Raw genomic sequence first — 17657 nt, 5'->3', positions numbered from 1 at the left:
ATTGTTCCCTTAAAGCTGTCTCTGACCCAAAGCAAGATCCCAGATCATTCCACACACAGACACGCACACACGTGCACACACCACTACACACACACCACTACAGACGCGCTCTCCCTGACAACGTGTGATGAGTGGTTCAGCCCGTGGGATTTCCCTTCCAACACTGTGCAATGACATCCCACCTGATCCAGCTGTTGACAGATGTTTCCACTGCCCAGTAGAGCTGGGCAGGTTGACCAAACACACTGGTCGAAGCCTGACAGCTATGCTATGTACAAGGCCACGCACCGTGCAGAAAGGCATGAGGCTCCTGGGAAGCAGCCATTTTAAGATTTAATGCCTCTACTGTTCTATGGGTCTCCGCTCTTATCTGGGTCTCTGCTGCCTGTATCTGATTAGAGCCACTATCCTAGCCTGGTGGTCTGATATAAGGGTGATCTGTGGATACATTCAGCCTGGTGGTCTGATATAAGGGTGATCTGTGGATACATTCAGCCTGGTGGTCTGATATAAGGGTGATCTGTGGATACATTCAGCCTGGTGGTCTGATATAAGGGTGATCTGTGGATACATTCAGCCTGGTGGTCTTATATAAGGGTGATCTGTGGATACATTCAGCCTGGTGGTCTGATATAAGGGTGATCTGTGGATACATTCAGCCTGGTGGTCTGATATAAGGGTGATCTGTGGATACATTCAGCCTGGTGGTCTGATACAAGGGCCTGTCAGACACTCTTTCTCTTCTTCCTGCCGGTTCCAGATTGGACCGTCAATAATTCAGCTGCTCTACATACAGATTTGGGATTCAACCCCCACTGCTGACTAGCCATGAGACACAGCACCTCCACGAACTAACCCATGAGTCACAGCACCGCCACGAACTAACCCATGAGTCACAGCACCGCCACAAACTAACCCATGAGTCACAGCACCGCCACAAACTAACCCATGAGTCACAGCACCGCCACGAACTAACCCATGAGTCACAGCACCGCCACGAACTAACCCATGAGTCACAGCACCGCCACGAACTAACCCATGAGTCACAGCACCGCCACAAACTAACCCATGAGTCACAGCACCGCCACGAACTAACCCATGAGTCACAGCACCTCCACGAACTAACCCATGAGTCACAGCACCGCCACGAACTAACCCATGAGTCACAGCACCTCCACGAACTAACCCATGAGTCACAGCACCGCCACGAACTAACCCATGAGTCACAGCACCGCCACGAACTAACCCATGAGTCACAGCACCGCCACGAACTAACCCATGAGACTCAGCACCGCCACAAACTAACTCATGAGACACAGCACCTCCCCGAACTAACCCATGAGACACAGGATCTTCTGCTGGCTAACCCACGAGGCACAGCACCTCCACTAACCAACCCACGAAACACAGCACCTCCACTAACCAACCCACGAAACACAGCACCTCCACTAACCAACCCACGAGACACAGCATCTACTGAACTGGTTCCGTTGGAAGACTGCTGGCTAGCTAGATAGAAGGGTAAAGCGTGTAAAACACTCTCCACTGCTGGGCCAGGGTTCAGTTTTTGTGCTTGTGAACCAACTGCTGTGTGCTGCCAACATGTTCAAAGAGCCTCAGGTCCTTCAGATAAGGCCAGGAAGGAGAGGCAAGCTGCTGGATCTGAACACAGTTATTACATGATGTTCTATATGCATGATGCTCCCACGCTGGGCTGGACTCTGCGCTCTACACCGCACAGCCTGGTGAATCAACTCACAGCTACACAATCCACAACTTCAATTCAGAAAGACAACAGGATGACATGAAAACAAAGATATTTCTGGTCTCTCTGTTAACAGCACAGGAATAAATAGTTAAAAGGCATACGGGATGATGGGTTTGGAAATGGTGGGAGGTTAAGGAAGAAAGCGTTCTGTTTGAAGAGAGCACCGGGCGATGAGGCGGTTATCAGTGCCGCGCTGTGGCGTGGCGTACAGAGTGGAACGACAGGAAATGACAGACACACAGCTGGAGAAGACTCTGCGTTCCTACGTGGGAAGTGGAACTGGTGTGACAGAATAAATGTGAAATATACATGTTGCACTGTTGTGTGTGTAGGCTAGTATAATAAGCCCAGTGGTTAGAGCATCAGGGCCAGTAACCCAATGGGTGCTGTTTGAATTCCTGAGCCTACGACACGGTGGAACGTCGGCCTACGACACGGTGGAACGTCGGCCTACGACGCGGTGGAACATTGGCCTACGACACGGTGGAACGTCGGCCTACGACGCGGTGGAACATTGGCCTACGACATGGTGGAACGTCGGCCTACGACGCGGTGGAACATTGGCCTACGACATGGTGGAACATTGAAATATTACGAAATAGCAACTTATTTGACCCAGGATTATAAAGTGTCGGCTAAATGACTAAAATGTGACATCTGCATTACGGATGAACTACTGCACAGAGTGGAGGTTACTGATTCTGAAGTTATCATGTCCACATTATTGTGGCTGCGAGTGGATTAGTGGGACTCAGAAACAGATCAGTCATCTAGCTTCTAGATCCCAAAAACACACCACAGCTCTCTCCTGCCCTCTGCATTTCTATCTCTGTCTCTCTCTCGCCCCCTCTCCTCACAACTATCTAAACCATTTCCTGTCCCGTTCAGACAGGTCAGAGCGGTAATGCCGCTCTGGAGAGATGGATTTAACATAACATCGAATAACCAACAATCTGTCATTGAATCCCCCCCAAGTTATTAAGACGTGTCCATGTCTAAATAGATTTATAATCCCCTGAAGGGAGACCCCAGACTCCCCATCCGTGGAGGAATCAGTGTATGAATGGATGTTTGCTCATACTGGAGCCGGAGAGTAGCGTAGGACTTACAACCCACAAGCTATTATTGACTTATAGAGGGAAACCGCTCACTTTAGTTTGGATTTAGATTAACAAGCTAGCCAGACACTCCTTTTAAGACAGCTTTACATTATCAAGCCAGAGGGTAATGTGAGAGTAGTTCTGTTGTAGAAGACAGTGGAACAGGAACTATAGAACCCCACCTCTCCTCCCTTCAACATGGTGGAACAGGAACTATAGAACCCCACCTCTCCTCCCTTCAACAGGGTGGAACAGGAACTACAGAACCCCACCTCTCACCTCCTTCAACATGGTGGAACAGGAACTATAGAACCCCACCTCTTTACCACCTTCAACAGGGTGGAACAGGAACTATAGAACCCCACCTCTTTACCACCTTCAACAGGGTGGAACAGGAACTATAGAACCCCACCTCTTTACCACCTTCAACAGGGTGGAACAGGAACTATAGAACCCCACCTCTTTACCACCTTCAACAGGGTAGAGAGGGGAATCATCAGCATGTAGTTTTGGCCTTCTACAGAACCAGCCTTCATCTAGGAGTAGCCTTGAACACCCACTCAGCTGAGATGTGAGACTCAAAAAATAAAAACAAGAGAGAAGGGACACAGGGCAAGAGGAGGGAGCCACAGGCTGTCCACACAGGCCCCCCCCCCCTCCAATTTTAGCTTGTTTACACGTCTGTCTCCAAGTGGTGCCTGGCCCAGAGGACAAGCAGCCAGTGCCAGCAGGGATTTGATCAAAGACATTCGATTCAGCATTTTTTTGTTTTTAATTGACCACTAATTAGGTCAAATTAACCCGGCAAAGGTTGGCCTCATTGCAAAGTACCGCGGGAGCAGAGAAAGGGTGTGTGTGTTTCTCACAGACACACCACACACACACACCACAAACTGCGTGTGAAGGCCTAACCTGCAACCAGTAGGTCAACTAGGAAAGGATGTGTGAGTGCTGGTGTCCGTGACAGGTTTACGGTTTGCCCTTGGTGCTACATCGGAGGATCTGATTGGTGGGGAGGGCAGCGGGGTGTGGGGGTGGGGTAGAATTCTGTGGTGCAGATGGTCTCCTGGAGGCGGTGCTTCACGGAACCTTAAAAGGATGAACAAGGCCTCGCCTCCTTCTCACCGGCCCTCCTGGAGGTAGACCCACTCCGCGACTCCCTCCCAAAATGGCGCCCTAAGTAGCACACGACAAACGGAATAGGGGCCATTTTGGGATACAGGCGGGTGTATTTTGGGGGGTTTGAGCCAGGTAAGCATGAGGGGATCCCTGGTCTCCGTCCTGACACGCTACACACGAGGCGATCAGGAACCATCAGCACATCCACCAACAACCCAAATAATGACAAGAAGCAACCGAGAAAACTGATGACTTCAGAGAAAAGGGTCTCTTCTATGTAGTGAAACAGGAAGCAGCCCTGTTACATCCCAAACGGCACCCCGTTTCTCTTTAACGAGGGCTCTGGAATAAAACAACTAGTGCAGTAAAAAGTGGAACAGGGTGCCCATTCGGCATATGATCGCTCTGTGGTAATGACATTGTCCTACCGACTCCCCCATTCAGTTTCAGATCGCCCGGAGGATTACAAGCTGAGGAGCACATTCCTGGTGCAACTACTGTTGCCCCTTGAGAAAGACGTCTCCCGTCTTTGACGGCAGAGCGGGCGAGGCTGGCGCAGTGCCCCCTGGTGGAAAACACCTGCAAATCTGGAGTGGCATCACGTAATCCCACAACTGCCAGAAGCAGTTCCACTGTCTAAGCAGATCTAGGGTTTAGACAGAAGGAAGCCAACAGAATGGGACAGCACAATGCAAGCATGTCTTTGTGTTCCAGTCTTTGACAGAGTAGAATCCCTTGCAATTGTGAACAAAGCAAATGAAGGAATTTATTTGTGAACATTGTGTGTTTAGGTTGTGAAAAGGGAAAAAAACAAGGACTTGGAGAGAAGCTTAGAGACAATGAGCCACCCAGACAACAAGAGAGAGAAAGAGGGAAAAGCTGTCGGTGTTTGTGTACTACATCACTGATCAACACCATCACCCCGAAACAACCGTAAAATAAATCACAAAGGCCACACTGGAAAATAAAGTCAAAAGAATCAAATAACAAATCAATCACTAACAAAAAAAACAAGCACTTTTCTGTTAAGAATGATCACAGAAATGCAATAACAGTTCTCTAATGATCATACAAAATAAATGAATGATTATCGGTGAACACACACCTGCACTCTCTCCGGAAATTATTCGGTGTCATTTATTCTGGTTAAGGTTAGCTGTTGGTCAATACCACCCAACACCAGCCCCTATATACATCATTATGACAGTAAGGAAATCTCCAACCAAATCCCAAATGGGACCCTATTCCCTAAAAGGAGCCCTACCTTTAGTCATGACGCTACATAGGGAATAGGGATGTATTTGGAACAGACTGTGTTTGTTTGGGGCACGACATACGCCCGGCGTCCAATCAATTTCCCGACGGAAGGCAAATGTGAAATCCATCCGGCCACATTCCACAATCTCTCCGACCAAAGTGGGACCTCCAGCTCATTTCAATGGAGAGAATAAGAAGGGACGCAGCGTAAGCTGCCCCTCTGAGGGAATATCACAATATAATGCACTTTATAATGGCCCCCCAAGCACACAGGGCAAACAGGAAATAGATTTGGGAATGGAAGTGCGTGTGTGTGTGTGTGAAGCGCAGTCTGGGGAGCCATCTTAGGGCTTGACAGCTAATAAGGTCTTCTTTCTCTGTCACAGGAGAAAAAAAACTTGCCTTAGAAACACACACACACACACACAGGGACACATACGCACACACACACACGCGAAACCACGACAGGATTCAGAAACAAAGTGCTAACTGTAAAAGAATGTTGCCGAGTTGAAATGAGAGGAAGAAAAAGGAGGGAATCCACGTTGGTCATTCACAGATTGGTGTTGAGTTATAGAGGTCATTTTCACATCTGTCAGAACCAGGCCCTGGGTTTGGTTCGGAAGGCAGAGGCAGAACCTCCATTAGTTACTGATTAGTAGATGGAAACCCATGTTTGGTTGCCATGCAGTGAGAGAAAAAAATGTGTGTCTCCAAATGGCCCCCTGATCCCTGCTTAGTGTGCTAGTTTTAAATACTTTCCCAAAGATTTAGAAAGGTAATAGGATGGTGTTTGGAACGAAGCCCTACAAAGTGAATTTCCAGTTACCCACAGGTGACAGAGTCTCTCGGAGGCTTTTTATTATTTCTCAAATCCTTTCAAGGTATAGAGTTTTTGGCAACTGACCAGAGTGATTTCTCTTTTGTCTCCTAATTTAATTTAATTAAGTCCAGATGTCTGCCTCTGCCAACACTGGTTACTGTTCTCTGGCTACGAAGAATGTATATGTACGTATGTGTGTGTGTGTGTGTGTGTGTTCGTGTCAAGAAGCAGGCCTCTGCTTCCCAACGCGCTCCAGTACACTTAAACTGCAGATGACATGCAGATATTCAGGAGTGCGAGAGGATGAGAAATGCAATTCCCTGTGCTATAAAATACACCATGACTACATTATGAAGGAACGAATAGCATGAAAACAGTTACATCCTCCATCCAAGAAATAACACCATCATTTAAAAACAAAACAACATTTTACAATATTTAAAATGTTAATCCCTTAACAAAATGAAACTCAGCTGATTTACAATAAAATTCAATAATAATAATTGAAGTAATGTACCATGATAATATATGGTCAAAGTAAGATAGTAATTTATCACAGTATTGTATGATGTTAATGTAAGACAGCAAAGTATCACCGTGTTGTATGATGGTAATGTAAGACAGCAAAGTATGAAGGTAATGTAAGACAGCAAGGTAAGACAGCAATGTATGACGGTAATGTAAGACAGCAAAGTATGACGGTAATGTAAGACAGCAAAGTATGACCGTGTTGTATGATGGTAATGTAAGACAGCAATGTATGACCGTATTGTATGAAGGTAATGTAAGACAGCCATGTATGACAGTAATGTATGATGGCAATATAAAACATCAATGTATGACAGTTATATAAGACAGCAATGTATAAGGGTAATGTAAGACAGCAATGCATAACAGAAATGTATGATGGAAATGTATGACGGTAATGCATGACAGAAATGCCTGAAATATATGACAGCAATGTACAGAAATGTGGTTCGCCAATTGGAAGATAAACAGACGTGTTGAAATGCATTTGTAGTTTGTCTATATAATTGTGTGTGTATCTATATAATTGTGTGTGTGTGTTTCTATATAATTGTGTGTGTGTGTGTTTCTATATAATAGTGTGTGTGTGTGTCTATATAATTGTGTGTGTGTGTGTGTGTGTGTCTATATAATTGTGTGTGTGTGTTTATATAATTGTGTGTGTGTGTTTCTATATAATTCTGTGTGTGTGTGTGTAGAGTGGTGGTGTGAAGGATTGTCCACATGTGTTTCAGACAAACTGCAGCACTACTCTATGAGCTCATTGTCCATTCTGACCAAATGCCTTCTGTTTATCCTTTCCATGTGAACAAGACCAGGCCGTGACCACGGGAAGTGACCTCATAACCCATTATGTAATGTCTAAACTGTTTTACTGAAGTTGTGTTTTAAAGAAACATGTGTTTGGAGTAATTCTGGATCTGCATGTATGCTTGAGATGTTAGTGATTGAGTGGATGTTTAAGCAGCATTGATCTTAACACTGGCAGGCATGATAAGATTTCAGTCACAGGAACAACATTTTTCTTAGTAAAGAAACTCAGAAGAGTCGTTATGGGAAAATGTAATTTTGAAACCATTCGAAATGTTTCAGTATATCTCTTATTGATATTGGTGAAGTAGCCATGCAGGAGGGAAGAAGCGAGTGATTGGCTGATTGTTGAAAGAGTACAGTGATTGACTGGAGGGGAGGGAAGAGGCCAGTGATTAGCTAAAAGGAAAAGGGAAGAGCCCAATGATTGGCTGGGCGGTGAGAAGTGCCCAGTGACTGGCTGGAGGGTGTCAACTTAAAGGGGTATGGACAGCTATTAATGTATTAAGCACATTGCACTGACCAACACAGAGTCCTCATTTGCAATTTACTTCACATAGAAACATACACTGAAACACGCTGAAACAAACTGAAACACGCTGAAACAAACTGAAACACGCTGAAACAAACTGAAACACGCAGAGACAAACTGAAACAGGCAGAAACATACTGAAACAGGCAGAAACATACTGAAAGACACTGAAACACAGTGAAACACACACCGAGACATACTCACGAAACCTTTCCTGCCTTACGCTAACCCCACTCCTCCACATCCACACTAAACCTCAACGACTTCACATACTGATGCCTCACTTGCATTAACACTCTCTCCTTCTCTTCCTCCCCTCCTCCCCTCACACACACCCTGTAACATCCACACCCCACTTCCAGACCGAAGGGCCTGCAGAGCAGAGGAGACAATGTGCCAAATCAATTTCTAAGGATTACGGGGAGCCAAATCTGGTTTAAACTCCGCTTCTCCAGGGGCCTTTGGAACGTGGATACGAGCAAGAGGAGGAGGAGGAAGAAGATATCTTCATGAAGGCCTGGTCATAGACGCTGATAACTGGGCTTGATTCCTTTCTGATAAGAAAGATACAGGGTTTAGGAGATAGAGACTATTCAAACACATATGTTCCAAATGGCAACCTATTCCCGTTTTAGTGTACTACTTTAAAACACAGCCCGTAAGGGTCAGATGTAGTGCCCTACATAGGGAATAGGCTGCCATTGGGGACACACTCTGTTTCAGTCTGGCTCTGGCTGGACGCCAACGGGCTGCTTGACAGCCAATTAATTGCCACCATAAATAATCAACTGACAGAGTAATTAAGAGCAATCGCAAAGTTTCAGAAAAGCAGATTTCTTATTTCTAACACTGCTAACATATAGTCTGGACAGTTGGTGCAATGAATAGAGAATCACACACACACACTAACAAGCTAAATATATATTTGTCACATACATGGTTTACAGCAGGTATAAAGTGCAATGAAATATTCTAACTAACTAACACGCACACACCGGATTTGCATTCTGTATGCCCGCCATCTACACCGCATCTGTGGCCCAGTCTTGAGGCCTCTATCCTGGGTATGGACGCCGTGGTCTCCCCCCTCCCACTGCCAGCCTGCTACACTGCAGACCACCGCCACCGCAATCTGGGATGTTATGTTGTTGTTGTTGACTGTGTTGTTGTTGTTTTTAGGAGCTACTAAGATCAACCTCAGGACCATCACATATGGCCACCCAGACACAACCTCTACTCACCACCGTGTGTTCAACCCAGACACAACCTCTACTCAACACCACCGTGTGTTCAACCAAGACACAACCTCTACTCAACACCACTGTGTGTTCAACCAAGATACAACCTCTTCACTACCACTGTGTGTTCAACCAAGATACAACCTCTACTCACCACCACTGTGTGTTCAACCAAGATACAACCTCTACACTACCACTGTGTTCAACCCAGACACAACCTCTCCTCACCACCACCGTGTGTTCAACCACCAGCAGAAACAAGGGTATGGAAGCAGACAGACAGGCAGGCAGGCAGACAGAACATGTCAGGACAGACAGACAGAATGCCTCCGCTTCCCTCCATGGCAGCATTGAAACACACTGTCACCCACTGTGGGCGGTGCCACACAAACCCAGAGACTCTTTCTCTCTCTCATTGGTTCTCGACATAACAGTAACTTTATAGTTCTGGTGAATCCCACTGACACGGCCAAGCAACACTGCCGACAGCACAGTGACTTCTTCAATGCCACTGTGAAGATCCCATAAGCACGTCAGACTGATCTTCTATCAAGTTAGTTGGAATCAAGATCTCGGTCTCCTGGATAAGAGTCTGCATCCTGCTCCACATGAAAAATCCCCCCTCCCCCTAATGATAAACATATGGATCTAACCCCCCACCCCAGACGAATAAGTCCGGAATCAGGACGGCATTATTTGGCGCAGATTGTAATAATAAAACCGCACAAGATCAAAGACATGATTACTTCAGCGTTTTTTTCCGTTCTCCTTTTAAGTTCTCCCGCATAGCTATTTCTACCCCTTTGAAAAGCAGGAGAAATACATGAAGGCATTCATCACCCAGTATATTGATAGTATATAAAGATATAGCAACATTATTAGGGGGGGGGGGGGGGCTGGTGTCTAGACCCTGGCTACTACAGGGGTTAATACCTACCTAGGGCTGGGGCTCCTGATGTCTGGGAGTAGAGCTGGGCTAGTACTGGGGTCAGTGATGTGTCTGGGACTAGAGCTGGGCTAGTACTGGGGTCAGTGATGTGTCTGGGACTAGAGCTGGGCTAGTACTGGGGTCAGTGATGTGTCTGGGACTAGAGCTGGGCTAGTACTGGGGTCAGTGATGTGTCTGGGACTAGAGCTGGGCTAGTACTGGGGTCAGTGATGTGTCTGGGACTAGAGCAGGGCTGTACTGGGGCCAGTGATGTGTCTGGGACTAAAAGAGAAGCTGACCTATTTCTGTTCAGAACAGCCAACACTGCAGCGAACAGTAGATGCAGAACCAGGCTCTGGCTTAATGGGTCAACAGCACGCCACAACGCAGCGAGACAAAGTCCTCAACCTGCAGCCCGATCCCTGCCTCCAAGGAGAGGACAGTGTGCTCAGAGAGTAACAGTGTGTGTGTACATGAACTGCTATTTACAGTGGACCTTAGCTAGCTAGCTCACACCAGCAGTTCAAAACAAATAGTAATGCAATAATTCTCATTCAGTCAAAAGTAATATTTGTTTCTTTTAACTATATACTGTAAAACAGTATGTCGTTTTTCATTCAATATGTGTATCAGTTGCAAGGCTGAAAAGAAATACATGAAATACACTTGTTAAACTGTTTAAAACAGAGGAAACCATTTCAGTGAAAACAGGCTATGATTGCCAGGCTCTGTGAAACAGTAAAATAACAATTATACGGTCAAAATAATAAAGGCCACTTCACTCAGAGTTTTGCACAATTTGTCTCTTACACAACATGTCCAATTGCAAGTCTCAAATGACACCCTATTTCCTAGGAAGTGCACTAGTATTGAGCACAGCCCTATGGGACCCAGCCAAAAGAGGTGCACTACACAGGGAATAACCATTTAGGACACAGATGGTGAGCCCAAGCCCCACACGGACCAGCATGGCCAAGGATGACCTATTTCAATGGGATTATCTTCCCTTGACAAAAGATCTCTATGCACTTCCATAATGAGAGTACAGACCGGGGTATGGAACCAGGCCCAATGTAGACAGAGAAGAGATAGAGACAGAGAGGGAGAGACAGAGAAGAGAGGGAGAGACAGAGAAGAGAGGGAGAGACAGAGAAGAGATAGAGACAGAGAGGGAGAGACAGAGACGAGAGAGAGATTTTGGCTCAAGTGGATGGGTTACGATGTCATCCGGTCAAGAAAGGGGATGAGGGACCCTACTGCTGTCATCCTTGCGGTCTGGGCCAATGCCTCCAGTACATATACTGCTGCAGGATGGATCCAAACGCCTCACAATGCAAACCCCTTTGTCTTTCATCAATTTCCTGTTTAAAAAAGCATAAAAGCCACTGTCACCCAGTCAAGAGAGCAGGGGATGAGGGACCTGAACACTGTCATCCACAGTGAAAAGGGTGGGATGAAAGACCTTGACGGGGAGTCATCCTCCACTGAGAGAGAAGGGATGAGCCCGACGTTCACCCCCGAAGAACAACAGAGAAGGAAAGAGAGATCCTAGGAAATTAACAAGAGAGTGAAAGAAAACCGAAAGACTCCTGTCCTCTCCTTCCCTGACTCCTCTCCTTCCCTGACTCCTCTCCTTCCCTTGTTTCCTCTCCTTCCCTGACTCCTCTCCTTCCCTTGTTTCCTCTCCTTCCCAGGTTTTATTCATGAGTCTAAGATGCCAGCCTCCAGCCAGACAACAGCCACAACCATGTCATCTTGTGAAGCGCCCCAGCCCCGACTGTTGATCAGCCCGGCCAGTCCACACCAGGACCCTCATTGACCCACACCAACGAACCAGGTCCACAGGGCTCAGGGCGGTCTAGGGCACCAAGGGGAGGGGTTCCAATTGGGATGCGCCACTTCACGTTCCCTCGGCTTTGTGTGGCGCTCAAATCCAATGCCTCTGAAGGACGTTCCTGCCCGAGCCCGGCCCGGTCCATTACACTGGCCAGCATCACACATCCCGGGGAAGATGGCGGCGGAGCCGGACTGTGTGATGTGCCTCGTTTTGGCAACACTACCAACAGACGCTATAGCGAAGCGGGAATGAGAACTAAAACAGTCCTTTGATCCAGAGCAGACGAGTGACGAACGGAGCTCCGGCGCTGTGGTGAAAAGAGCGCCCTGGTGATCACACAAACACAACCAGGTTTCCACTTCAACATGGAGAACAGAGCACGCAAACAGTCAATGATCAACAGTCACAAGATAGCAAGAGCCTCAGTGACTTCTACTAACCGTCAAAGAGTTAGTAGCAATTGTAATATTACATTTTTCTTTAATTTCTCAGTGAAATTTAGAGAGAACCAAGAAAACATTTCCCTCCTTATTTCAAAAGAGACATTATTGTAATATTAGGCACAAGCACTCAATGTATTCATTTTCTGTAGGCTTTAAATGCTACTAAACAAAAATAAACCATAATCACTTGGTTTTGGCCCTTTTCTAAACCAAGTGTTGGTTAAGTGTCTGAGAAACGTAACCTGATGGGGGCTATTACATACAATTAAAGGTGCGAGAGTGAACACGGTGCTGGTTTACAAATAAATAAAAAACAACGACATGAAGGCCTAAATCATATTTACAATTAAAGGAATAAAATACAAAAGCTGTATGTAAATGCATACGTATATCCATCAGAGCGTCAATAGACAGGGCTTAACTCGAGCCAGTCCCAAATGATTTCCTGCAGACCAATGCTTCACCCTCTGTGGTCTGTTTGACTTCACACTGTACACGGCTCAAAGAGCAACGAGGAATGATTTCACACACAACACAGCTGTCTGTCCATCACCCATTCAAACTGCCTGACGTCCTCTGTTCTAATTGAAGTATACAGGATGGACAGAGGGCCACCGGCTTTGTCCGTGTAAAGAATGACTAGCTATATTTCCTCTTAACAAACTGGTCCTCATCACAATGAGTTAACACACACAGACAGACACACACACGTACTGTGTGGCAGAAATGAATTAACAAAATGAACAATAAGAACATTATAAATAAAATCTAAGCATATGCAATGCATTTTTATTATGATACATTTATAATATATATTATATGATACATTTATTTAATTAATAATAATAATATTGATTATTATTATAATATTTGTATGTTTTTATAATTCCATTACAATTATAATAGTAAAATGTATTAAACCTGAATATCAATATAATGATGTTTAAATAAATTTTAATTTAAATTGTAAACTTTATTAAACACATTTAGAATAAGAATTATTCAATATAATAAAAAGAAATCAAAACCAGTGTTGATTTAATTTTGATTCATAGAAATAAATAAGTGAATATGTATTTTTTTATCAAACAGATTATTTTTTAAACAAAAAATAAGAAATATGTAAACAAAAAAACCCATTGCTGATTTGAAAATGTAATTTTTTTTGTTGTAAATGCATATGTAATATTTTTGAAAGTTTATTTATATATTTTAATTTAGTAGTAAAGATTTGGCACTAACCCCAACTAGCTAAATTCATCAACATAGCTAATTAAAACACAGAAATATTCAAATGTTGCTCTTATCAAAAACAATGCCATTCTTGGCTGGAGCAGCTCTGTTTAAAATGGGTTTGTGTAGAGAGACTAAAAAAAGAGAGGCCTTTTGTTTTAGCTCTTCTTTTGTTGACTCATTAGGCAGCCGGTCTGGAAGGCTGCTCTCCTCCTCTCCTGTCCTCCTCTGCTGTCCTCTCCTCCAGCTCCCGGCAGCTCCTCCTGACCAACTCAGGTATTGGAAACTGTCTGGCTGCAGTAGAACACTTCTCCCCAACATCGACAAGCTGACAAAACGGCCACCCCTGTTCTCAGGCTGAAAAAACAACGCCTCTTCAACGGTAACAAACGCAAGGCCTCAAAATAAACCGACCATCGACATGGTTTTGGCGGGACGCAACAGACATTTTCTGTGTGTGTGTGTGTTGTTTTTTTGATCCACCCCAAATGAACGCAAAGCACAAACAACCCCGCTCGCAAGATGCTTGGCACGGAATCAAGAGTGCCACAAAGCGCCCATCCAGGGCCGGCCAGATACAATGCCTGCCGTGTCATCAACAAAAATCTGATTGCATGGCCTCGGATCCAGCGTACAAAGACGGCCCTGTGTTTTAAAAACCAGCCATAAACAAAACACAGCAGAGCCAGCTTGGTCGGAGCGCTTCGGGGCCGTGTGTGCCACTCTCGCCCCTGGGCAGAACAGAGAAATCCCGAACGGAAACCCACGACTTGGGTGCCAGGCAGGAGACTACAGCCGTGAACCGTCTGCTGGGTGAAGAGCGAGAACTGGGGCAACAATCGGACAAATGCAGCGCTGAGAACAGGCCTTCATACTGAAGCGTCTTGCACTGAAACAAAAACAGGGCCTGCTTTTAAAAATGAAATCAATGTGGCTGGGAACTAATCTACTTTTATTAATAAAAAAAAGGGGGTATAATTAAATAGCTGTAATTGTTAAAACAAAAAATCTGAACGGATTACAAATATTTTGGGGCGAAATACATAATATTTTTTTTATATACTACATATCAATCAATCATCATTACAAAATTTAAAATAATAAAAAGAAAAAATTATTTTCTCCTCTTCAAGAAATATTAGAAACCTCTAAACATTTAAATAATAGAAACCAAAGCCACATTAAGATAATAAAGATGCCATGTTATCTGTAATTGTGAGATGTTGACCTGTTAATATGACTTCCATGTGGGCAGAGGGGAGATTTTTAGAGATACAACAACTTGAATATAGAGCTGGATAGAACTGTTCTCACTTCCTGACTGACTGATTAACATCAGATGCTGAGGAACTATCATGATCCCAGAAAGACAGACAGACAGACCTCTCTTTGTATACTGTCTATCTCTCTATTTCTGTCTCCTTCACACTGGTTTTACTCAACACAGGGAGGATTGTGAACCAAACAAACATTCAGAGTTCATCTCTGTCTCTCTCTCTGTCGCTTTTTTCCATGCCACGTTATTTCACAGGTGAGCAGCAATAACAAACCATGTGTCTGTCTGTGTTTAGCTTTTAGAAAAATCCCATTAGTAAGAAATAAATGAATAATATCCACACAACCTGAAATTATTTCCTCATAACAGGGCTTAACACAGCCTTACATGGTGCTTCTGCAGACCTAAACTTCTCACTGTCAGGACTATCAGCTGTAGATTTTCTCTAAATATCATTCAATCAAATTAACCCTGCTCCCGTGGCTCCTCCACTATTTTCATTACACCCCATTTAACATAATTGAAAATAACTGAATCATCTATAACAGCATTACAATGTTAACAGCTGCAAATACGAAGCAGATTATCATGATCAAAGCACACTCCTGGAGTGAGAGATTGAATGTACTGCAGAGTGACCGACCAGCCTGAGATAAAAACATTGTTAGCTGTTGGATTAGTTCACCTTCTAAACTGTCCAAAATCAGGACTGTCTCACTCCTCCACACGTAGAAACCAAACTGCCAGGGTTTTCTCAGCTCCTTTGTTCGATTTATACAAGCAGACGAAACGAGCGGAAAACAACCGCGACAAGCTTAAAACAAAACAACACATCCAACAATTAAAAACTACAGCCTGGCATCAACTGACAGCCCAGTCAGACGGATGGCAGCCAGATAAAAATGTCACCCAGCTCGAGCCTTGAGTCAGAGACAGTTGATCTTCTTACCGCTTTGCCATTGTAGTAATACATCAGAGAACCTCCGCTCATTCCTGGGATGCTATAGGCACAGTACATGGCTGTCTCTCTTCAATTTCCCCCTCTTCAGTAGCACTCTAACAACTTTTATTTCTAACTCGCTGTCCCCCTTTTTTTCACAACAATTCCTTCAGTTGCATTTTCCCATATGGCCAGGCCAGGCATGGTGAATATGCAAAGCAGGGAGAAACCATTTCTGATGCCGAGCAATGAGAGGGGAGGAGAGAGGTGGGTGGGAGGGGAGAGGGGAGGAGAGAGGATGGTGGGAGGGGAGAGGGGAGGGACAAGGGGGGATTGACTTGACTCTACCTCTTCATGTGGCCCTCCTTTACACCCCCACACACACGCGCTCTCTCTCACTCTTTTGCATGCTCCCACACACACACACACGCACGCACGCACGCAGACACACACACTTTCCATAGTAAATCTGGAAGCTATCGTTGCAAGGCCCCTATGTATCGGCTCCTTTGAAGAAGCAGATATTCACTCTTTCCATCCACGGCTTAATGACTACATGCTTTGTTTCTTTCAACTATTTCTGGCGCCTTTTAACTCTGTAATCTTTCTTCACACTGCACCTCTTACACAAGGAGCTCACCTAACACTCTGCTCTCAGTGCCCTGGCACACAAACACACATGTATAAACACGCACACACACGTAGGTAAAGGGCTCAGTGATAAAATAACAGTGTTGAATGAATATATATAAACACACAGATACAGATAAATAGATTTAGAACAAATATAGGAATATATAGAGATAGATATATAAAAGATAGAAAGGGGTGCATGTAGATGTATCTACAAAGACATAGAGGGACACAGCATATATAGACAGATATAGTAGATATAGACAAGATTAGAAATGTAAAGAGAGGAAGACAGAAAGACAGAGAGACATGCAGGCAGACAGACACTGTAGTAACAGCAACTACCATTATGGAGTTGAATAGAAACACAGTTAATAGACTCCCTCCTTTTTTCTATAATTTGATTAAAAAGCGAGTGGCAGGAAGGGAATCGTATGATGCACATCTAATAACTGCACCATCTGTCCACAGAGCTGGCTGGCTCCCAGCATTGTGCTGTATACAGCAGGAGGACAAGAACCTGACGAGAGAGAGAGAGAGAGAGGGAGAGAGAGAAAGAGAGAGGGATAAACAGAGAGGAAGACTGAGAGGGGGTCGGTTAGAAAGAACAGAATAGACAGAGAAAAGGAGAGGAAAGAAACTAAGAAAAAAAGAAATGACACACCAGTAGATTTTGCCCTGACCGAAGAAGTGAGTTGCTCACAGTAAACAACCAAAATCTTGAAATATAATTTATATTATAATTTAATAAAAACCTAAAGCAACCAAAGAGAAGGTGAATCCAGGCCAAAAGTGCATCTGCGCTGCAATCAGAAGGTCATAGATTATTAGGCAATAGTGGCAATGACCTCTGAACTCAGTGAAAGCCCTTACAGAAGGACACTAACCTTCAGAGGAGTGTGTTTCCTCAAAGCAGTCTGTGTGAGTGTGTGCGACTCTGTAAACTCTGGTAGTCAGAAAACAACTGAGAACCAACACAGTTCAAGAGCTTCTTCTTCAGACGTCTGGATCCTGGACACCAGGATCTGGCTCACGACTTCCACAGAAGAAAAGCCGATGGAACGGAACCAGAATGACGGGAGACTAAACAGGCGGTTTTAAACAGTACGGTGAATATATACGGGGCAGATGGAGGAACAGATGAGACGGTGATTCCATGTTACTGGAGGTCCACGACTTGTCACAAAATGTC

General features: G+C 44.7%; 1 protein-coding gene across 19 annotated transcripts in view; it reads right to left on the bottom strand.

Annotated features, from left to right (window-relative positions):
• The window catches only part of LOC105020523 (transcription factor 4), a 167429-nt gene that overhangs the window by 39715 nt on the left and 110057 nt on the right, over window positions 1-17657 (bottom strand). The window contains exon 1 of one of the 19 annotated variants that reach the window (XM_029117091.2): window positions 15842-16032. The exons of 17 other annotated variants lie outside the window; for them this stretch is intronic. In XM_029117091.2, the coding sequence (XP_028972924.1) occupies window positions 15842-15910 (69 nt within the window). In that variant the 5' untranslated portion in view covers window positions 15911-16032. Of the gene's footprint in view, window positions 1-15841; window positions 16033-17657 lie in introns of those variants that run through there. One more of the 19 variants, XM_029117092.2, reaches the window with a different exon arrangement.

This window comes from Esox lucius, chromosome 23 (assembly GCF_011004845.1).
Source record: "Esox lucius isolate fEsoLuc1 chromosome 23, fEsoLuc1.pri, whole genome shotgun sequence".
Classification (NCBI taxonomy): domain Eukaryota; kingdom Metazoa; phylum Chordata; class Actinopteri; order Esociformes; family Esocidae; genus Esox; species Esox lucius.
This window is presented reverse-complemented; position numbering and strand designations above follow the sequence as displayed.